The sequence below is a fragment of the Eulemur rufifrons genome, chromosome 3, assembly GCF_041146395.1.
Source record: "Eulemur rufifrons isolate Redbay chromosome 3, OSU_ERuf_1, whole genome shotgun sequence".
NCBI classification, from domain to species: domain Eukaryota; kingdom Metazoa; phylum Chordata; class Mammalia; order Primates; family Lemuridae; genus Eulemur; species Eulemur rufifrons.
Genome location: NC_090985.1, coordinates 18,608,053 through 18,632,951, shown reverse-complemented (window position 1 = coordinate 18,632,951; position 24,899 = coordinate 18,608,053). Strand labels below are relative to the sequence as shown.

The following is a 24,899-nucleotide window of genomic DNA, read 5'->3' as shown; positions in this document are numbered from 1 at the left end:
CTAGGATTACAGGCGTGAGCCACCGCGCCTGGCCAACTCTGCTGCTTTTAAAAGAACAAGGAACCCTCTAGATATACTTACACAGTAATGTCCAAAACAGACCACTGAGTAGGAAAAACATCACAGACAAATGCATATAGAATAAACTTATTTGCTGAAAAATACAACTCTATATTTGGGTAGCTATGTGTACACATACATGTACATGAATATGTATGTGCATACAAAAGACCTATATACACTATAAAGCAATTGTCTGTGTGGTAGGAAGTGGTAGGCAGAGAGAGAGAACAAGAGAAACTTTCAGTTTTATTCCAATATATGTATTGCTTGCATCTTTCACAATGAGTATGTATTAATATTTTATTTCATATTTAAAAAGTAAAAAAGTTAAAAAGGGAAAACAGTGTCTTTTCATTTAAAACAAAATACTTACAGACCCATGTAATGCATTATATTATATTGAATTACATTTGAAAAGCACGGTTAGGCTTTCATTTACAAAAACCATAAGAAAAGTACAACGGTAAACCCAAAACTTCTGCAGAATGAATTGAAAGAATTAGGTCATTAAAAATCAGATTTTTATACAAATTTCTGCTGCTATCATATTTTAATGTACGCTTCTAAAGCCTCATATTAAACAAAACACGATGAGTCATTTTAAAGGGCATTCAAAAATTAATAATGCTCTTTTTAAATAATTAAGTAAAACAGCATGTTTACTTAAAATCCCAAAATGATTTTTTAATTTCCTAAGGGGGCTCTTGGGAAAGGAACAGTTGAGATACACTCACTGATTCACTCACACACACTCCCTGCCAGGAGTGGCACCAGGCCCTGGATCTGTGACAAAGCACAGAACAGATGTGGCCTTCTCCCTGTGCTGCTTGGCCGTGCAGGGAATGATGGGGAAATGCCAGTACTTGGAGAAAGAGACAGAATGCTGACAGAGACAGTACCAGAGGCGGGGAGGCTCTTGGAATGGATGCCTAGGGAAGGCCCTTCCAGGGATATGCCACTGACTCTGGAACCTGGAGGAACAGGAGGAGCCGCCCATAGACTGGCTGGGAGGAAGAACAACTACTGCAGCAGCCAGCCTGGGTAAGAAAGATCCTGGAATAGGGGACAGGTCAAAGCAGGGATTTGGAGGCCACAACGAGGATGCTGCACGGTGTTCTGGGTGCAATGGGAAACACATGATTGAGTTTGTACTTTAAGAAGCTCTCTCCACGGATACACACACAGACTCACAAATACCTGAAGACATTTTGATCCTAACAAATTGAAAATATATGTTTCGTTGTTTTTAACAAAAGCCCACAAAACACATCCCAAAACTATATCCCTATACAAAGTTACAGAAAACTTCAGTGAGCCGTAAAAGTAGAAATTAGAGGCCATATGCTCTCATGCAATGAAATTAGAAACTAACAGTAAAAGGATGGCATAAAAACAAAAAGTCTAGCCACCTAAAAAGTTAAGAACAGCAATTTAAATAATGCTTAGATTAATGAGAAAAGCAAAAATGAAACTTACAAACTATTTAGAATTAATTCAATGATAGCACTGGGTGTCAGTAGTATCCACAGGAAAACCTACACAATATTATTATTGTTACTCAACTATAAAAGGTGGAAAGCAAACAAAACATGCCTTAAGAAAGTAAAAAGGATTAATAAAATAAAGCCATAGTCAAATGAAATTTTACAAAAGAGTAATCTTATTGAATAAAACTAAAAGCTGGTTCTTTGGGGGAAAAGAACTTTACGGTAAAATTTAAGTCAACGGAGAGAAAACAAAATTTAACATTACAAGTAAGAGAAGACATAAAAATTACTTAAAGGATTTTAAAAATTGTAACAGCTTTATTGAGATATAATTCACAGACTATATACAAACCACTGATTTAAAGTGTACAGTTCAGGCTGGGTGTGGTGGCTCATGCCTATAATCCCAGTACTATGGGAGGCTGAGGCAGGAGGATCACGTGAGGCCAGGAGTTTGAGACCAGCCTGGGCATCATCACAAGACCCTCGTCTATACAAAAAATTTAAAAGTTAACTGGGCATGATGGTATACACCTGTAGTTCTACCGACTTGGAAGGCTGAGGTAGGAGATCACTTGAGCCTAGGAGTTCAAGGCTGCAATGAGCTATGAACAGGCCAATACACTCTAGCCTGGGAGACACAGCAAGACTCTAAAAATAAATAAATAATAAAGTGTACAGTTCATTGGTGTTTACTATATTCATAGAGTTGCACAACTACAATAAATATTAGGACATTTTCATAACAACAAAAAAGAAACCCCATACACTTTCCCCAAACTCCCCATTTCCTCCCAAGCCCCCTCCCTAGCCAACCATTAATCTACTTTCTATCTCTAAAGATTTGCTAAAAGGTTTATTTTTAAATTATAAAAGGATATTATCTGTAGCTTTTTTATCTTGATTTTTTCCACTAGAGAACAAATCAGAACAAGATCTGTAGCTTTATAACAACAACTTATAAAAACCAGATGAAATAGACAACGTTAGGAAGACATGTGTTAACAAAAGCTACCCAAGAAAAGAAAGAAAACACAAATGACATAACGACCACAGAAAAAATGTTAAAAGCAGTCAGATCAACTTCCCCAAATTCAAAAAACCCAGGTAATTTCTAGGTTATTTCTAGGTTATTTAAACTGCTTCAGAACATAGGCCAAACCAAATGCTTCCACTTTCATTATGTAAAGTAAGCATAATTCTGATGTGAAAATTGGACAAGGACAGCACCTCAAGGTAAACTGTAGGTCATCTCATTTATGAATTTAGATGCAAAACTCCTAAATAATATATTAGCAAAGTGAATGCTGCCTCCTGTATACCTTAAAAACACCAGGACTTCACCATCAAATTGGTATTAACTGACCAACACTTAAGTGCACATCAGTAATGACATTCATTGGGTGTCGGACAGATGGGAGGGGGGAGGAGGAGATGGGGATACACACACCTAAAGGTGCCGTGCACACCATCTGGGGGATGGACACTCTTGAAGCTCTGACTCGGGTGGGGCAAGGGCAATATGTGTAACCTAAACATTCGTACGCCCATAATATGCTGAAATAAAAAAAGAATACCAGGACTGATCCAGTTTGGATGTTTGACCCCTCCAAATCTCATGTTGAAATTTGATCCCGGTGCTGAATGTGGGGCCTGGTGGGAGGTGTTTGGGTCATGGGGGCGGATCCCTTGTGAACGGCTTGGTTCCCTCTCCTTAGCTCACACAAGAGCTGGATATTTAAAAGAGCCAGCACCCCGCCCCTTTGCTCCTTCTCTCGCCACATGACACATGACATGCCTGCTCTCCCTTCACCTTCTGCCTTGATTGGAAGCTCTCTGCAGCCCTCACCGGAGCAGATGCTGGCACCATGCTTCTTGTACAGCCTGCAGAACCGTGAGCCGAATAAGCCTCTTTTCTTCATAAGTTACCCAACCTCAAGTATTTTCTTTATAGCAACACAAACAGCCTAACACAAAGACCAAGGAGGGGGGCCTATTTTCATAACGCAAAAGTGACTCAGTGTTAGGATATCTATTAATGCAAATCACTACATTAATAAACTAAATGAGGAAAGGTGTATGATTATCTCCACAGACGTTAAAAAGATGAGGATAAAATTTACAAGCATCTTGATTTAAAAAAAAAAAAATCTTAGGCCAGGCGCGGTGTCTCACACCTGTAATCAATGCTAGCGCTCTGGGAGGCTAAGGCAGGAGGATCGTTTGAACTCAGGAGTTCAAGACCAGCCTGAGCAAAAGCGAGACCCTGTCTCTATTAAAAATAGAAAGAAATTAGCTGGACAACTAAGAAACATATATAGAAAAAATTAGCTGGGCATCATGGCATATGTCTGTAGTCCCAGCTACTTGAGATGCTGAGGCAGTAGGATTGCTTGAGCCCAGGAGTTTGAGGTTGCCGTGAGCTAAGCTGACGCCACAGCACTCTAGTCCAGGAAACAGAGTGAGACTGTCTCAACAAAAAAAAAAAAAGAAAGAAAGAAAGAAAGAAAGAAATCTTAGAATGCCAAGATGGAAGGAAATGCCTTAAGTTAATAAGGGCATCTCTCAGATGCTAACAGCAAACATTACCCTAGATGGTAACCATTGGGAGTAACCCTGTGAGAGTCAGGAATAAAACAAGGTTATTAAAAAAAATCATTATTAGTCAACATTTTCCCCCCTGTAAATTCTCAATGTGAGTAAAGGAGAAGTAACATTGGGCCTGGGGTGATGCATGTTTGCCTGGAAAAACAACCTAAAAGTTCTGTCTTCTCACATCATCACTTCCTTTTCTGGGACACTACAGTGTGGAGACGGACGTGGAAGGCTGCGTTGGCCTCGTGTGCTGTGCAGGAGGAGCATGCCTGCATCGGGGAGGCGGGGTGGTGGCCTGCAGGCTTTAGGCCTCACTCCGCGATGACAAAAGTGTTTTCAAAACAACTGTTGGAAAACTGAGCTGCGGCTTCTCACTGAGTCTCCTCTTGAGAGCAGTACAGACCCCACGTGGGTGATGGTGCACACGAAGCTTCGGGGCCTCCCAGTGATGTGAAGACGTGGTCCCTGCTGTGTTTCCTGTCCTGTGTCCTTCTGTGAAGCTCAGCAAATGGTGACATTTGCTAACAGAAACCCTCTCTCAGCATCGTGCTTGGCAGTGGATCATTAAGAACTTCTAATTAAATTCCAGAACACGAAGTGGAGCATGAAACACCATTATCTAATGTTATTTTAACAGTTTTAGCCAAAGCAGCTAAACAGAACATCAGAACAAGATGGAAATCAGAAGATATTATTATTATTTCTTCTGACAAAGTATGGGATCAAAGATTCAAGTGTACATTCAGCTGCATAAAGAAAATTACTAGAAGTCTATATACTACTAGTAGCCTCTTCATTATAAAATAATTAAAATATGTACACACCAAAGCAACAAAATATTTAAAATATTCAGTACTAAACTTGAAATATGGAAGGTTCACACATATATTTTAAAAAACAATAAAAGTGTAATGATATTTATAACAAGAAAAATTCCAGATCTATAAAACATATAAATATTAAAAATTGAAACTCTAAAATACTAAGGGGAAAGTAGGGAAATTATTTATAATATTGGAGTGGGAAAGGCTTTTCTAGGTAAAACACATAAACCAGAAACCATACAGGTAAAAATGTGTAAATGAATAAAACCAGTTTGAGTGCATAAAATGTTTACACAGAAAGAATACCATTAAAAAAGTCAAAAGATAAATAACAAACTATGAAAAAATATATATTTACAAAACATATAACAATGGCCAGTTTCTTTAACATATGGAAGTGTATGTGTATATAAATTATAAAAAGTAACATAACATAACATTAAAATGGGCAACAAACATGAATCGCAGTCAATAGGTAAAGAAATATAAATAACTTATAAACAAATGTAAAGATACTCAACCTCAATTTTAATTGAAGAAATGAAAATTACATAATAAAGTCTTACATTTTTATCAGATTGACAAAGACAAAAAAAACTTTGGAAAACACACAAAAGTTTATAATCAGGCACTGTCACATATTGTTGGCAAAAATGTATAACGATGCCTTGTTTTCGGAGAGCAATTTAGGAATAATATTCTAAATTTAAAGTGCGCTCATATGCTTCGACTGCAAGGACACTCTTAGTCATTTCCTTTAGGTCTGTTTGCATTCCGGTCTTGTTCACTGCCAGACCCTAGTACTCAGGCCAGCTCCCCAAGCAGCAGCAAAGCCACTCAGTATCTGTTGAGTAATGAATGTACACAAAGGGTGATATTCTTTCCCATGTTCGCTTTAGTAAAAGATTAGAAACCTCTCTAACCTATCCTTCATTAAGGGATGGTTAAATAAATTATCCATCCAGTAGAATTATCTGCTGCTCTCTATGTAACAGCCAAGAAGATCTCCAAGTTCTGATGTGGAAATATCACCAAGCTACATGGTTGACTGATAAAAGCCCTGTGACAGTGTGTAAAATTGACCCCTATGTGTACAAAAATGATAAATACACAAAAATATGCATAGACAATGACTGGGAAGGCACCAAAAATAAAAAACCTATTAAAAGTGGTTACTTCTTCTGTTGGGAGTCTGGAATAAAATATTTACTTTTGTTTATATGTCCTTTTTATGCAGAGAACACTAGTTTATTTTAAATTATGCAGAGGAAACAGATAAACACTGCACATACATCACACACATATGGAGATGTACTAGATATTGTAAAATAAAACAAAAACTGGATTGAAGAAGTTGGAAAACATTTGGATAAAACAAAGCAAACACTCTATTCTTTAAGGGGAAGACATGGTATTATTTAGGTGTCCATTTTTCCCTCAAGGTAATCTATAAATTTAATACGATTCCAATTCAAATCTCAAATCCATTCCTTATATGTCTCAAAAAAAAAATCAAAGCTCATCTAGAAGACTAGACATTTAAGACTAGGCTAGACTATTTTTAAGAAGTAGATTAAAAACTCTGGGGTGGAGTTGGGAATAGAAGATGTCCTACCAGTTATAAAAATAGATTTTAAAGTCAAGATAAAGCGGTATTCCTCTGGAATATGAATAAACAGACACAGGGATGGGACAGGATAAAAGGGTATAGGAAGAAGATCACACTCATATACTGGGACTATAAACTGGTAAATTTTGTAAAAGGTAGTATGTCAATATTTATCAAATGCTCTAAAGATATGGACTCTTTTTGATTATGCAAGTTCAGTTTTAGGAGCTATAAAAAGAATTTGTAAAAGAATGATGGCCACCTTCCTAATTGCAAAGAGCAGAGATTTGGTTAAATAAATAATGCTCTATTCATACATACAGAGCAGCTACTACAAATAAAGTTGGAGAAAAATATTTAAAAACATGGAACAATGTTTGCAATCAATTAGAAATAAATCACAAAGCAGCATGAGGAGTATAGCACATTTAAATATACTAAATACATACACATATACACATGCACACACATATGTACACATTATGCATAGAAAAGACTGGAAGGGCATAATTAACTGGGTAGTAGGAGTGTGTTTTGTTTTTCACATTTCTATAGTAAATGTATAATTTTTATAACAGGAAAGGAGTATACTTTTTATACCATCAAGCAAAGAGATGTGTGTGATGTTCTTTTCATTTATTTGTGGCGGCAGTGAAGGCAGTAAGAAATAGAAAAAACCAAATCTACCTTCCTATGCTTTCATGCAGCATGTGATGTGGGGAAAGGGGGTCTGAAATTAACACCCAGGGGGCTCAGCCCTTCAAGAATGGGCACTATGGGTGGGCTTTCTTTTCGGTCTGGACCTCTAGGCACTGTTGCTTCCCCTTGCCCCAATCTCTCTGTCTCCCCCATACAGGGCCCTGTATTGGAAAATGGGGGTATGAGAAAAAATGGCCAATCCCTTGTGGATTGCCAGATTTTACTATATTCATGGCACCTGGTATTTAGGAATAAAGAGGCTGACCAAGTTACGCATACAAGATGGAAAGTCTTTCTGATGGAGACGACGGGGATCCAGGTTGTGCTAATTCTTGGTAACCATGGAGAGGACTACTCCATACTGGGGATACTTCTGTGCACACCAGATGGGGATAAGATCTGATCGATGTTCTCTAGGCCATATTCAATGGATAATAACAAGATTAAGCTCTGAAAATTACTTTTTGTAACTCGTAGGTGCTTCAGCATTGAAACTGTGCCAACTTACAAAGTCCTACTGGCCTTTGTTGATAAGAATGCAGGGAGCAGCAGGCTTCCCCACAGCTGCCTGAGAATTCAAACAACCTGGCCTGAGGACAAGTAGGCATGGCCCCGCTGCAGAACAACTTCTAGTCATTCAGTACTGACTTCTCAGAATGACAGCCACAGGCAGAGCAAGCAGATGGCAGCTGTGAAGGAACATGGCTCTGAAAGGTAGCCTGGTATTGTCTCCAAGACAAAGAAACAAATGCCGATGTCCCCACACCCAGGAGTCACTGTGTTGTCAGGAGTCTAAGTATATCCGTACCTGAATGTAACCATACCCACTTCAATTTCTGTCCCAGCCAGATGCGTGTACTGCAGTACCACGAGCCAAGTTACTTTAAATTGACAGTTCTATGCAACAAACCATTTATTGATCCTCTACAATGTACGTAGCAGCATGCTATCTACAATTTCCTACCTTCAAAAGAAAATTCTTCTTAATTGAAAAATGAAAACTATATTGTTTTGATACACTCATTATCAAGCTTGTATGTATATTAGCATTTAAACTTGACTTGTTAAATTGATTTTTTAAAATTCAATGCAAATAAGAAGCAATGCAACAAATGCTAAAATTTAATAGTAACTAAATACATTCATTCTAAAATAACACTACACTGTGATCCTTAAAAATACACTATTACTGATTTACAAGTAGAACAAGTTTTAGTGGAATTAATTTCTAGAAATGAATCAACTTAACCTAAATTCCTTAAACATCTAGAAAACATCACAATTAATGGAAAGTTCACATGAGAGCCCAAGAATACAATAAAGTTAATTTTTAAATTGCTTTCGAGCAAAATCAAAGCCTATGACCTTTATGAAAAGGTTTGCATTTCATTACTCACCAACTGGCAGCCTTCTAGGGAGTTGACTAGCTGAGCATTCTGACAAGAGAGGATTGAACCAGCCAAATTCAGCATCACACACACTGCAGAAAGCAGCATAAAAAAGGTTATCTGGAAACAAACCAAATACAAAATTGATTATTCACTTGGAGAGGCTCAAAGGAAAATTGACTTAGCTTTATAACAGCGTTCAGTTGATCAAATAATTACACAGATAACACATGTATGTGTTTTAAAAGAAAGTGTTGTTATTTCTCAAAATTCCAAATTCATATTATCTTCAATAAAAAAAGTTAAATCTGTAAAAAGCCATAGCAAGCTACCATGATTTTCTTTGAAATCTATTATGATAAAATATTTAAGAAGCTAAGCTTAAAACAATCATGCATTTGTATACTCTCAACAGTAATAAGTTATAAATTATTAAAGAAAATCAAGTGAAAGAAGTATACTTATTAAAATGCCTTTAAGTTTATTTCTTTTAATTTTTATTACAGAAAATTTCATACACATGTAACACCAGAGACAGCACGATAATGAAGCTCCATGTACCCACCACCCAACCTCAGTAATTAATCCACTCACAGCCAACTGGGTTTCATTTATAGCCTCTCCCCTCCTGAGTATTTTGCAGCAAATGTCAGACATCATATAATTTTATCCTGAAATATTTCAGTGTGTATTTCTAAAATAATTAAGATACGCTCTGAAAACATAACCAAAATACTGTCATCACATCTATTATAATTAAAAATTCATCAATATCATCAAATATTCAGAGGTCACATTTCTCGAATTGTCTCAATTCTTTTCACACTTTGAATCAGGCCACACAGGATATAAAGAAATGCTGTAGAGCACCACTGGATAGCTCTTGGTCTATGCCATAGGTTTCTTCCCCATGGTTTTGTTTTTCCTTGAAATTTGCTGAAGAAATCAATTCATTTGTCCTATAGAGTTTCCCATAGCCTAAAGTTTCTGATTGTAGTGTTCTATCATTTAATGTTTTTCTAGCCTCTGTATTTCTTGTAATTTGGTAGTTAGATCCAGAGGTTTGACTAAATTCAGACCAATAACAGGCAATTATTGTCTCTTTTTGTGATTTTAACAACGATTTTTGATGATTGCTTAGATTAATTTATTAGAATTTCCAAAATAGTGTTAGTCTAACTCCATCGTTTTCTTTGTTTTTTTTGAGACAGTCTGCTGCTCTGTCGCGTTCAGGCTAGAGTGCAGTAACGTCATCACAGCTCACTGCAACCTCAAACTCCCGGGCTCAAGCGATCCTCCTGCCTCAGCCTCCCAAGTGACTGGGACTACAGGTGCACACCACCCACCACACCCAGCTAATTTTTCTATTTTTTGTAGAGATGGGGTCTGGCTCTTGCTCAGGCTGGTCTTGAACTCCTGGCCTCAAGAGATCTTCCTCAGCCTCCCAGGGTGCTAGGATTACAGGTGTGCATTTTCTTTGTTTATTAACAGGAATACATATGTAGACAGAGACTTTCTCTCAATTGTTTTTCTAACCTGAGACGTAGTCCATATAGGAAAAGCATATATTTGACTCTTTCTGCTCATTTTCCAGAGTTTAAAATAGTAAGTTGATATGGCACTAGATTTGCAAAATAAACTCAAGGAGGCCTATGTGGTTATCTAATGCTCTTGCTACACCTATGTAAATAATCTGCCCAAATCTAATAAAACAAGACCTTTTTTGTAATCGAGAATAATCTTTAATACGTTCAAGAAGGGGGAAACTGTCAGGAAAACTTGTTAAAGACTTAGAAATGAACAACAAAAAAATTACTGTATAGCTGCATATCCTTGATTTGTGCCTTTCATTGTCTTTATGCTTTTTTTTGTTAAATTTTGAGACAGGGTCTTGCTCTCTTGCCCAGACTAGAGTGCAGTGGTGGGATCATAGCTCACTCCAGCCTCAAACTAATGGGCTCAAGTGATCCTCCTGCTTCAGCTTCCTCAGTAAATTGGGACTACAGGCGCATGCCACCACACCCGACTAATTTTTTTTTTTTTAAGTTTTTCCATAGAGAAGGGGTCTTACTGTGTTGCCCAGGCTGGCCTGGAATGCCTGGCCTCATGAGATTCTCCAGCCTCGGCCTCGGCCCCCCAAAGCACTGGGATTACAGCTATGAGCCACCCTCACCCCACTTCTTTATGCCATTTTAAAACCCTGCAAGTTGTAGAAAACTGATAGTAGTGCAAATGATTCTTGACAATACAAATATAAATGAATTTTGTCTAGTGGAATGTAATTGATTATTGCCCCATGGATATTGACCACTTTTACATCTATTTGTAAATTTATTTCAGCATTCTTTATTGCTTATGTGTGCAGTGTTTTAATTTTCCTTTAAACCGCTTATAACATCTTACTGGTTCCCTCATTAAATCATGAGTTAAATATAATCTTTGACGTGTTTATTTTTTAAAAGTTGGTTCCCTAGTATCCTCCAAAGTTAACTAATGAGATATTCTTTTGTTTGTTTGGGGGAGGGAGTGTGAGTCATTGTGAACCACAGACTTAAACACATTTGATGTTTCAATAACTGGCAGCTTTAGCCAGAGAGTCTACTCAATTTGACACCTGGGTCCCTGCAGCACAAGTCCAGTAGATTTTGATAGCTTTCTTGCTGTCTGGTATGACAAGATGCTCCAGGATCTTCTTGCACATATTCTGTCCAAGAAATCAGCCATTTCTCCAGTAAGTGTAGGTTCCTTTCAATTAGAATGGTATTTAGATACCACAATTTTTGTGCTACAGATGCTCTTTGCTACTTGGAGGATCATTGTTTTCAATCTTTTCAGTTATTAGACATACCCCAAGTGCATAATGATATTTCTGATTTAAATTAAAAACTACCAGGTTTTTAACTTAACCACATCAATTTTACATCTGTTATCTCTTTTCAACTATGCCAAAAACTTTATTTCTCAATATAATTATCTATTGTATTTAATTCCACAATATATACACAATAGTCTCAAAATAACAATGCCAGTATAACTATCAAAAACATGACTACTGAAAACAGTTTGGCTCACATCTGTAATCCTAGCTCCTTTGGGAGGCCAACAAGGGAGGATCGCTTGAGGCTAGCAGTTTGAGACCAGCCTGGGCAACAAAATGAGATCCCCATCTCCACAGAGTAGAGTAGCAGGGTATGGTGGGGTGTGCCTGTAGTCCCAGCTACCCGGGAGGATCACTTCAGCCCAGGAGTTCAAGGTTATAGTGAGCTATGATTACACCACTGCACTCCGGTGTTGGACACGTCAGTAATCTACTTTGTGATATGGGAAAAAAATCTAAGTAGAATATAAATGAGGAAAAAAGGACCTGAACACTATATCTAATAGACGTACACAGAATACTCCAACAACCTCAGCAGAATACATTCTTGTTGGATGGGCGCAGTGGCTCATGCCTGTCATCCTAGCACTCTGGGAGACCGTGGTGGGAGGACAGCTTGATCTCAGGAGTTCGAGACCAGCCTGAGCAAGAGTGAAACCCTGTCTCTAAAAATAAAATAAATAATTTAAAAAAATACATTCTTGTCAAGTAAGTGCAAATAGATCATTACCCAGGATAGACCATGGACCATATGTTGGGACATAATTCTCCATAAATTTTAAAGCATTAAAATTATACAAAGTAACTTCTCTAATAAAAGTGAATTAATATAAAATAGACTGGAAATCAAAAAGAAAAGAAAAGCTAGAAATAGACCAAATACATGGAAATAACAAAACACTCCTAAACAACAAATGGGTGGAGGAAGTTGCTAAGGAAATCAGGAAAAACTTTGAGACAAATGAAAATGAAAATACAACACCAAAACTTACAGGATCCAGCAAAAGCAGTGCTCAGAGGGAAATTTTCAGCTATAAATGTCTACATTAAAGGAGAAAAGGAGAAGGAAGATCTCAAGTCAAGAATCTAACTTTCAACATAAAGAACTAAATAAATAACAGTAAATGAAAACTAAATCCAGCAGAAGGACAAAAATAACAGAGGCTAGAACATAGATAATTGAAATATAGGGCAAAAAATAACAGAGATAATTAATAAAACCAAAAGTTGGTTATTTGAAAATATCAACAAAACTGACAAACCTTTAGCTAGACTAAGCAAAAAAGGGGAGAAGACACAAATAACTAAAATCTGAAATGAAAGTAAGGACATAAATATTGACCTTACAGAAATGAAGAGGATTCTAAGAGAATGTTGTGAAAAATTGTACACAAACAAATTAGATGATCTAGAGATAAAATGGGTAAATTCTAACAAATGACAAAGATTCCCTCTTCCACCAAATTCTAGCCAGGTTCCACTGATTCCTCTTCTCAACAAGATCTCAACTTTGGCCTATGAAAACTTGATTAAAATATTAACATGGTTTCTAACAGCTCAAGGCCACAGATCCTCTTAAAGTGCCTGCCTGAGAAAACTCAAGGCTGCCAAAGACTTCACTGTTTGTTTCAGCAAACACCAGAAGAGACATCCCGTGTCCCAGCCTCTGTGGGAGGGTAGGAGCCTAACTTTGATAAGCACCAGTTAACAAACCCAGATGCGTTTCACGTGGAACAATCCTGCTTCCCACTTTTTGTAATATTTCACTTCTCTGACTCTACTAACCACCGCCCCACTCACCCTCCCTCCTACCTCGTCATTCTTCCTTTAAAATGCCCAGTCACCTCTGTACAAATCGGAGTTCAGTTCACGCTGGACTATTTTCCCTATTATAATAGTATATTACTAATTAAAATCTGTCCTTACCACTTTAACTGCTATCCAGCTTTATCTCCGATAGAAACACACAAATTAACAAAAGTGACTCAAGAAGAAACTCTCAATGCCTCTCTAACAAAGAAAGTGATTGAATGGAATCAAAATCCTCCCAACAAAGGAGAGTCCAGGCCTATCTGGGGTCACTGGTGAATTCCCCTAAACATTTAAAGAATTAACACCTGTCCTACCAGTGGTAGTCTAAGGACATCCACCAGGCAGGCTATGACAGCTAGGATAGCAGATGGGAGGTGGGGGAACTGATCAAATAAATAAATATGGTAAAGATAATAGGGGCTGTTTTTCACTGTTGGAGAAGACATCTACTAATACACAGAGGGAGGAAACCAAAATAAACACTGTGGTGTTGGATTGTAAATGGAAATATCAGTATAACCTTATAGTCTTTAGTACCGTAGATCTGTGGTTCCAACCCTGGGCCGCGGACCGGTACCGGTCTGTGACCAGTTAGGGACCCGGCCGCAGAGTTCCGCAGCCCTACCCACATCCATCCGTGGAAAAATTGTCTTCCATGGAACTTAGGAATGGGGGAGGGGAGGCGCACAGCAGGAGGTGAGCAGTGAGTGAGGGAAGCTTCCCCTGTATTTAAAGCTACCACTCCCTGTGGCTTGCTTGCATCACCACCTGAGCTCTGCCTCCGTGAAACCTGTCCACAGTGCCAAAAAGGTTGGGGACCCTGCTCCAAAGAACTCTAGTTCCTTTTTGGTGGAGAATGGAATTTAGAAACAAGATTCCCAGGTTGGCTCATTCTACTGGAAGTATCATTGCCGCCCCCGGGTTGGGGACCGAAACTTTAGAGAAACGATCAATTCCAGGTCTGGGCCACGGAGAGTTCAAGGTAAGGCTGAATTATCTTTTTGTTCTATAAAGTAAAGTAGTGCTCAAAAAATTATGGGGGTATGTTAAAGACACAAAAGCCAGCTTTAAAGGACCAAATCAGGGACAATTTGAGCATCAAAATATATAATGATAATAAAAGATTATGACTCGTGGGTCTTTACTAAGTCTCAAAGTATCTCCACAGAAGTTATTCATTTATTATAAAGGAGAAAAGTTGACAGTAGAGAGGAGGGATATGGCAAAAAATAAAATAAAATAAAATAAAATAAAATAAAAACAAACCACCACACAACAAAAAAATGCTTAACCAAAGTGATCAAAGTTATAAAATAACAAGACAAATTGAAATTTTGTGGTACCTGATAGGATCCAAAAAGAATAACAGCAATACTTCTGTGATATTACTGCCAAAGAAGCATAATTCAAATTTGATCATGAAGAAACAGCAGACAAATCCCAGCTGAAAGATGTTTTACCAAAAAAAAAAAAAAAAAAAAACAGGCCTGTATTCTTCAAGTGTTAAAATTATGAAGGTCAAGGAAAGACTGAGGAACTGTCTGTAGCCCAAAGGGGACTAAAGAAACACGATAACTAAATGAATTCAAATAGTTCAGGGAACAAAATTCTTTGCACTGTGCTTTCAACTTTTATGTAAGTTTGAGATTATTTCTAAATAAATAAATTAGGATAACCTCAAAGCCAAATAATGACAATATAAGATAGGAAAATTACAGACCAACCCCCCCTTAGGTCAAAAGATAAAAAATTATAAATTTTGAGCTACACATATGTATTTTTAAAAAATTCGTCAATCAGAAATGTTTGTCCTAGAAATGCAAGAATGGTTAGACATCAGAAAAATCTATTATAGCAAGCTATATCCCCAAATGCCAAATTTACAGAGTTAAAAAAATTAACCACATTAGCAGATATTGAATAAAGAACATATGACGAACTCAATTTTTCTAAACATCTCTAAGCAAGCTAGAAATAAGAGGAAAGTTAAATAACTCAATAAAAGGTGTTTATGGGGGAAAAAACTAATAGCAAACATCACAATTGATGGCAAAACTTTAAAAATTATTCCTTTCAAAATCAAGAATAAGGAATCAGAAACATTGAGACCTGTTGTGACTTCTTTTCAATAACGTATTGCATTTCCAGCCAATGCAAAAAATACAAAACTAAAACAAAAGGTATTAAGAATTGGAAAAGAAGAAAAACTGATATTATGGTGCTATAGAATTATAATAGTATGGTATTAGCAAATGGATAGCAAATAAACCAATTGAGTCCTAGCCATGTATTTAGATATGAGACATTGCTATATAACAGAGAGGGTGTTATAAATCAGTTTGGAAAGAATAAACTATGAAAAAATTGGTGCCAGTCTATCCATATAGGAAAAATAACATCATATCATACACAAAAACAGATCAAAAACATAAATATGAAGATCAAAACTTTAAATACAGAAAAAAATTGGAAAATATCTTTACAATACTAGGATTAGAGAGAATTTTTTAAAGCACTATACAAAAGACATGGCCCTTAAAACACTGATGATTGTGAGACATTAAAATCAAATCATCTGCATGACCAAAATAAAAAGTGAAAATGTGGAAAATGAAAATATGGAGGAAAGTATTTGCACTAGATTACCATACACAATGGATTAATATGCAGAACATATAAAGAATGAAAAAGGTCTAACAGATGTGAAGCCTGATGGTTAAAAAATAAGGGAGAGCAAAAGACAGGAAAATGCTTAACATCACACTGGTAACCAAAAGGTGCAAGTTAACATCATAATAAATTATTACTACCTACCCACCAGAATGGCTGAAAAATGTTATCACCAAGATGCAGAACTTTTTTTCAGTAGTTGGTTTGCTTTATTATTCCAGTTTCTGATCTTTTTCTTTAAATTAAATTTGATGTTTCCACTTTGATTTTTTTAATGCAAAAGAAAAAAAAAAAAGATCCTGAAAAGGCCAAGTGTCCATAAGGGGTGGGGGTGGGAGGATTGGCAAAAAAAAACAACCAAACAAAAAAATCCCGAACTACATAAAATGTTGGTAGAAGTGTAGCTTGACAAGCTCAAGAGCAATTTGGCAAGAACTCCCGATTGCTGTTTGTCTCTGGCTGGAGGAACTCTCACACCTGCCTCCTAAGGAAGCCCTGTACACTGCCTGAAAATGGCAAAAAATGGGAAAGAAATCCACTGTCTAGCCATTAGGTGTTAGGATGGAAAGCCTGGTAGATGCTCACGGCATAGGTGGAGAAAGATTTCTCACACAGAGATTAAGACGTATCGAAGTAAAAAAAAGTTTATTTTATCCTTTAGAAGGACAGAGAGAATGAGAGAGAGAAAGGGGCAGGGAAAGAGAGCAGGGAGACAGCGTGGCATACCAAAGAAAGAGAAGGGAGATGACAGCAGCAAGGCCACAGATCTTGCTGCTTTTATGGGGACAGAGAGAAAAATATTAATTGTTGTGGCGTAATTACCAGGTAGCTGTGAGATCTTTGTTTCTTCTGTTGCTGGAGACTTGGTTATCTCTGAGATGTAGTCAGGCTTATCACAGGGAATGTTGATTGTGCCCCTGAAATAAGGCTTTGGGCAGGAAAGGGAAGGCCTGGAGTTTACCCCCCATCTGTCTGTCCCGGAGCTTCCCAGGAACTCCTTGAGGCTATGGAAACAGATTCTAAAAACTTTGAGCTGGTGAATATAAAGAGAAAGATTTACATTTCCTTTGTGTCGGCAGAGTCCCTGCAGGGTGCCTGCTAGCTAGGGAGAGAAACAGGAAAAGAGTAGGGAGGACTCAAGATTGATCTTTAGCTGTTATTAGAAAATTACAGGATTAGATAGTTTCCTGTCATTTCAACAAGGCCGCCCCATCATTAGGAAATAGTTGAAGGAAGGTCCACGGAAGCACAATCAAAATGAATAAATCAGATTTGCATGTATCTACATGGCTAAATCTGAAAAACATGATGGTGACTGAAAACAGCAAGTTGCAAAAGGATACCATATAATCCCACTTATATAAATAGTAAGAAAAGCATAGGAGGATGTTTGTCTCAGCTATAGCTGGCAATGGGTGCTGGGTAATGATTTTCACCAGACAGGTGAAAATTCAGTATTAGAGCACTAAAGAAGGAGACAGCAGTGAGGTAACGGAACCAGTAGGTAGGAGACGATGTACACACGGAAACAAAATGCGGCCCATGAAAATAAAGGCATTTCTCTAAGACCAACTATAGTCCACTGATGAAATAAATGCAAATTACATACCTGTGGCCTCAGGGCCACATGTGGCCTTCTGGATCCTTGAGTGCTGCCTTACAGAACAAATTCTTTTAATAAAGGGATTTGTTCTATGAAGTTTGGATTGGTACAGGGTCTGCACTTGGAGATTTGGAGGGCCATATGTGGCCTTAAGGCCACAGGTTCTCCACCCTTTTACTTCTGTGTGTTGAACCTCTACAAACAGCATTTGCTACATGTTATGGAGGAATACATGAGACTATGAATGCTTTTCTCCTGGCTCATTTAATCCATAAAACTATGATATAGTTACTATTTTCCCCATTTTACAGATAAAGTAATTGAGATTCAGAGAGCTTAAAACCTACCTCTAAATCACCATGCTGACAAGTTAGCATGAGCCATATTCAAATTCATTTGTCTGGCAACCTCAAAACCCATACACTTTTCACTATATTACAATGCTCTCTCAAAGCTCTTCTATCTAACTTTCCTACTCTTAGATGGGCTGAACTCACCATATATCACATTTTCTCAATAAAACTGCACAATGGAGTCAGACTAGAAGAATACAGTCATAACTTTTGAACCAGTAATTGTTCTTCTAGGAGTGATTTAGGACTAGAAAATTAAAGAAAAGTTTAAAAAAAAAAAGTAGCACCTCCAGACAAAGAATAAGAAACACACTTGAAAAAATTTTAAGGAACAAAAATCCTCCACACCAACGACTATGCCAAGAACTTTACGTAAACTGCCACATCTAATTATCACACTGGCACACAAAATATAGGCACCATCAGCCCACTTCACAGGTCAGGGAATGTCTGTATACAAGCTAAGGGACCTACCTAAATTCCTTTACAAGTTACAGTGGAGCTAGGATCTGAACCCAGGCAGTCTTGATTCCCAGACATATATATATATTTCCATCCACTTGATTGGAAGGAATCCTCTTGTGTGTATGTATAGATAGGCAAACATATACACAAGTAAAACAACTTTTCCAAAACATTTACCTTAAGTGGGAAAACTTTTTTTAAAGAGGCTGTTTTTGAGTCATGAAATTTTCCCGTAACCCACAATTTAAAACACAATGCTTAACTGCTTCAAAAATACGGTATTTATTATAATAACTATAGTAGTAAAAAGAAAAAAATGAAAAAACTAAATGGAACTAAGTGGTCAGCAACAGACCTGAATAATTATGAATACTGAAAATTGTTATTTGGAGAAAATACATTACGTTAATTACTTGTAACCATGCATAATGCTTACACAGGAAATACAGAAAAGTAAAATAGTTAAGGTAATAAGAATATAGACAATTACATTTTTATTCTTAATTTTATGAAGACTTTTATTTTGCTTTACAAACTATGGTAGTTAAGAAACCAGGTAATAGCTACTTTGCTTTTATATTCTCAGCACCAAAACATTTACTTATGTGTTCTTTCTTACATAAACGGTTCCAGATCACAGTAGTTTTCCAATTCGTTTACTAAGCTAGCAAATTTTTATACCAAAAAAAGTAAAAGTAAATGCTCCCCTAATCTGTTTGTAAATGAAAACTTGGAACCGAATAACAACACAGTATTAAAAGAACAAATCTTTGCAAACACATCTTAAAGCTACACACATTTAAGCACTAGAGAAATATGCTTCCTAGGGTCCCCCTTCCCCTATCTGTACAGCATTGTGCTTTTGGGTCTCAGACCCTTGTCCCAGGAGTTCCTCTGAATCCTTTTCAGATTTCAAGAGGATGGGGCTGGGGCTGGGGCTGGGGCTGAGCCACTAGCCTCAGGTCTGGCCCGCTTCTCCTCATCTGCCAAAGCCTCACAGTACTGCGCCGGCCAGTCCTTGGGGTCTTGATTATGAACTTTGGCCACAAATTTAAGAACTTTCATTTTGCTCGTTTCCAGGTTGGTTCGGGGACCCCACTGGAATTCGTAGTCTACAGGATCAGTGTGGGGTATCCGCCGGTACTCCAGGTAACGCTGTCGCACAAAGTCTTCAGTAATGAGTTTCTTTGGGTCCCCAAATATTAAATGCTTCTTGGTGGGGTACACCCCTAACCGCCGCAGAAAGTCCCAGACTTCAGTCTCTTTGATGGTGTTGCCCTTCATAAAGATGAGCCCTAAAACAATCATCAGGAGGCCAGTGGTGGGCGTACCTTGATCACCTCTCACCTCGGCATCCTCCTCCACGGGTTCCAGGGTGTTGATCAGGATGTAGGTGTTGCTTTTGGGTTCAAGTTCCACCAGCTTGTACCCAAAGACGTACTGGAGGCGCTCGGAAGCCAGTTTGAGAAGGTCCGGGAAGATGTCCTTGTAGTCTCCAATAACGTGCTTCAGTATGTCGGTTCGCTTGATCGGAATCTTCTTCTGGTCCTTAATCAGCAAGAACTGCACCAGCTCGGCCACCTTCAGCTCCAGCTGCCTCTGGGTCCTGGGCCCCACCGCGGGGGCGGCCCGGGCCTGGCGGGCGCCCGGAGACGAGGTCCCCAGGGCCTCCTGCGAGCCGCCGGGCCCGCGGGACGTGCTCGGGGCCTCGTCGGCGACGCCGCCTCTGGAAGCTCGGGTGTCTCCGTCGCGGCTCCCGTCTCTGCCCCTCTCGTCCTGGGCGCTAGTGCGGCCCCGGCTCTTCGGTTTTTGCAACATATCACCGGACAGCGGTACCGGCGAGGACTCCAGTGGGCGGGCTAGGCGCTCGCCGTAACGGCGCGGCGGCGGCTGCGATTGCGAGTCGGTGCGAGGTACGGCTGCGCGGCCCTGGGCGGGGCTGCAGGGGCGCGCGGTGCGACGCCAGAGGCTGCGCGTTGCGTCACAAAGCCTACGCGATGCGTCACAAAGCCTGCGCGTGCGTCACGGGGGCTGCGAGTTGCGCCTGCGCAGCAGCCGTGCATAGGAAAACGGAGTTTTCTTGGTAGTCCTGCGTGTCTGAGCAATGGTTTTTAAATTATAATTGTGTTCATACCAAACCATACAAACAGAGAACAAGAACCAACACTCCTAAACAAGTGTGCGGCTAAATTCAGGACCACACAGACAAGTTTTACCGACAGTATTAAGAGTTCTTAAATCGGGTCCATTTATAAGTGAAGAGACCTCAAAGGCTGAATGTGTGAGAAAAATAAGGTGAAGAGGAAGGTCAGACCACGGAAGGTAAAGCAAAAACATCAGTTTCTACACAAAACATAGAAGGACATAAAAGACCCAGAGGATTCTTGGTTTCGTCCCTCCCCTCGCGCACATTCATACCCTCCTAACTAACCACTAGTTACGTTCTCCAACGTCCCTTGGAGCCTGTTAAAAACGAATGTTTGATAAAGGCAGGCTTTCCTTGCAAGCAAGACTTATTCCTTCTCAGTATTCCGATTTTATATTCCCTGCGTTAAACTCCATCAGCTAGACAACTATGAGAAAACCATCACTCAAAGCAAGTGTCTAAAATGTTTTAGCTTTATCAAATGAGTTTCTCTTTGGGAAAACATGCTCATGGAAACTGCCTTTTGCTCACAACCGCAGTTTTAGCACAAATGGGTAAGAGGAATGCTACAAAGAAATGTGCTCTCTCAAGAGACTACCATTTAATTTTGGGCATCACTGATCAAGAATTGCAATAATGTGGATCTCTTAAATTTCTTAATTCCTAATATATTAGCTTTAGGGCTCAATAAGAAAGAAGGAACACGGGGGTATTAACCCTCATAATCTGTGATGTGTGCAGTGTGTATATGTATTTTAATTGTGCAACTATAATAGCCAAAATGAGTCATTTCATTAACTCCAGCCATCAGCAATCTGCTGCCATTGCTTTTACAGATCTTAGCAAATGTGTTTCTTCACTATTTATTGATTTGCAAAGAAGACACTGAATTTCCCTGTCTTTTTAAAGCTACCCAGTGAGTGGATAAACTCTTCAGAGAACCAAATCAAAGTGAGTTTCTCTTTAATGCAAATATATTCAAAGGAAAGCAGTTCAGAACACATTATTTGAATAACATCAAACACAACCTTATTAAAATTTCCTTAAATGTTAGTAGTATAACATTTTTGTTTGTAATTCAATATAAAAATGCAATCTGATAATGGCATTGGAACTGTAATACTAAGTGTAAAATCAGATTCCATGTTGTGATGCTAGTATGCAAAAATGTGGTATGCTATGAGTAATAACTTTCTGTTCCACACAAGATCCAATTATATCCTCAAGCATCATTCTTAATGACAGAGGCCTATGAAGAAAAACAAATATATTATCAAGGCACTCATGAGAAAATTAATCTACTTTGGTTTCCTTGCAAATTAAAATTTGGACCTAAGTTCAGAGAAGCCTCCTGCAGTCTAGAATCTGCAAAAGGTCCCTGCAGAAGGATCAGTTATACCTTGAACTAAAAAATTTCAGCAACCAATAAATAAGGGAAAAATGGAAAATAAGGTGAAAGCTGTTCTCAACAATGGGCTGGTTTTTCAGTGTTTTTTTCTTGCTAAGGTATACCAAGTTACCAAGCAGCCCCACTGGTCAGGCTATCCCAGTACCTGTATGCAAATCAGCACCCTTACCCAGATAGCAGATTGTCATTACTCAAAATAGATGAGAAAAAGTCCCAGTTTGAAGTCTCAGAACACCTCTCTACATCCTGTCAGAGGAATGCAGGTGAAATTGACACTGGAAGCCAGAATGTCTGAAGAGAAACTGTGATGATAATAACACTACCGCTAATAACTATAAACAACAGCAACTAATGATTATGTGGTAGTCTCCCCCTTATCTGCGGTTTTGCTTTCCATGGTTTCAGTTACCTGCCACACTGAAAAATAATAAGGTATTTTGAGAGTGAGACCACACTCACCTAATTTTTATTATAGCATATTGTTATAATTGTTCAATTTTATTAGTTGTTAATCTCTGCCTAATTTATAAATTATTCTTCATCACAGGTATGTATTATAGGAAAAAACACAGTATATACAGGGTTTGGTACTATCCACAGTTTCAGGCATCCATTGAGGGTCTTGGAACATATCCCCTGCAAATAATGGGGGACTACTGTACAAAGGTAACTGTGGGTCAGACCTTATTCCAAGTGGTTTACAGGCATTACTTCATTTTAATCCCCACAGCAAGCCTATGTATGAGGCATGTCAATTTTTTATGTTTCTTTTCTCAAAAATGAAGAAACAGTCACAGAGAAGATTATTAACTGTTTTGAGATCCTACAGCAAGTAAGTGCTAGATCTGTGATCTAAACTCAGGCAATTTGCTTCCAGAGACCGTACTCTTAACTGTATGCGAGTTAAGAGCAAAACACAGAAATGGTGTCCTTGAAAAAGTAAGGGCTTTGGAACCAGAGGGACTGAGATTGGAAACCTGTATGACACTGGGAAAGCTGCTGACATGCCCAAGTTTCAGTTTCCAAGTCAACAAAATGAGAGTTCTAATCCTGGCTTCAGGGGATTAAGTGAGATTGGTTTGCCAAGTACCTAGCACAGGGCCTGGCAGGGCAGCTGGTAACAATTTGCTTCTTTCCAGAGGGTTTCTGTTAAGGAAAATATTTGAGAACTATGCAGAGTTGTATGTGCTGTAGGGGAGGCAACATTTTACCCTCCAAGGTCCTGGCTAGACCTGAGAATTAAATTGACACAAAATAGATTAACAGGAGGAAAGCATACAAATTTAAGTTCCATGTGACATAGGAACCCTCAAAGGGAAATGAAGGCCCAAAGACATGGCAAAACCTACATGCTTTTATATTTCCTTGAATGAAAAGAGGTAATTATGGGGAAAGTAACTAAATTATGTGGGGAGGCTAAAGGAAGATTATTTTTACTATGTTATTTGTATAGAATTTTCTTGGCTATGACTCTCTGAGTAATATTTCTTTTCTCCTGATATGTTGAAGACATCTTTCTTTCACATGGAAATTTTTATCTCCTGGTTTTCAGGAAGAAAAGAGGAGATTAGAATGCCCTTATTGCATCTTCAATTTTTCAAGTGTCTTTAGCTCAGATTAATCCGTATGCCAGAGTGGCATATTTTGGGCAGCATATTCTGCCATCTTTCAGTAGAATGATGAGAAAAATGTTGACTGCAATGAAACACAGGTACACATAAAAATCAGGAAAAGGTCTGGAAAGAAATAACAATATCAATGTGCTATTAAAGTTCTTTCTTTCTTTCTTTTTTCTTTTAGAGACAGGGTCTCACTCTGTCACCCAGGCTGGAGTGCAGTGGCATGATCATAGCTCACTGTAACCTCAAACTCCTGGCCTCAATCGATCCTCCCACCTCGGCCTCTCAAAGTGCTAGAATTACAGGCATGAGCCACTGTGCCCAACCAGTTATTTTCTTTTATAAATAAAATTCAATTCTGATTTTCTTGCTTGAGAGATAAATGAAAAGTATATTCTCAATGAAGTTTAACTTCACAGTGACACCATGCCATCACAGTTACACACAGTCAAATGTTCAACAAATTCAGTGTGATCTGAATATGGCATTTGTGAGTTTCTGTTCAGGCAGTGAGATAACAAAGACAAGTGATTAAAAAAGAAAAACATTTTCAAACACTTTATGTTAATGACCTTCATGCTTTTTATTACTATGCCCAAAGGGGGACAAATTCTTTGAGGCAAAAACTAAACTAAGATTTCAAATGCATTGAACAAAGAAATGCCTACTACCCTTTGCTCTTTAGATGTCTCTGAGTAATTAAATGCTTTATTTCATCTCCTTAGTAGCAAATGCCTGCCAAGAAACACTAATCATTTTTATTATCTAGTAGATTCTCTTCATTTACTGGTATTTCTTGTAAAACCATAAAAAGCCTTTACTATTCTGACAGCAACACAGTGCTGAAAGCAAGTGAGGACTTTTTGGAAATAAAGACTACAGTCAAAGCATGTAGCCACCAAATATGAGCAGTGGAAGAAAGTGGGACAGTGTGTAGCACGTTAGCAAGGGAGTTTGGGGGCAAATACTATTTTGGTGGGTGGATAGCAGGGAAAGCAATCCTGATGTTTTAATGGTTGCAGTAAAACCTCTAGTGTCCACTCATTTGTAACGTGTACACATTCTTAGCAAAAATCCTTCCTGCTTAGATCACATGGTAGGCTTCCTGATAACATTTTGTCCATTATAAATGAATATTTTGATTAAGCAGCAACAGAGCTTTCCTTGGCGGGTGGAAGGGGGTGAAGAGGTGGGCCTTGATAAGATAGTGCTTTCCAAGCATTGCTGCCATTTGGCCCAGAAGCCTCTTTTTGGACTCCGTTTTCAAAAAATATAAATCT

The 24,899-nt window shown here is 38.4% G+C and overlaps 2 protein-coding genes across 3 annotated transcripts in view; both read right to left on the bottom strand.

The window, feature by feature from the left end:
- ENTREP2 (endosomal transmembrane epsin interactor 2) overlaps window positions 1–24,899 on the bottom strand; it is a 334,397-nt gene that overhangs the window by 75,016 nt on the left and 234,482 nt on the right. For both annotated transcript variants that reach the window (XM_069465806.1, XM_069465807.1), the window contains exon 3: window positions 8,675–8,785. In XM_069465806.1, coding sequence (XP_069321907.1) covers window positions 8,675–8,785 — 111 coding nt within the window. The remainder of the gene's footprint in view (window positions 1–8,674; window positions 8,786–24,899) is intronic.
- Window positions 19,003–20,369, bottom strand: NSMCE3 (NSE3 homolog, SMC5-SMC6 complex component). Its single transcript, XM_069465805.1, has one exon. The coding sequence runs from the start codon at window positions 20,262–20,264 to the stop codon at window positions 19,359–19,361; it is 906 nt and encodes a 301-aa protein (XP_069321906.1). The 5' UTR covers window positions 20,265–20,369; the 3' UTR covers window positions 19,003–19,358.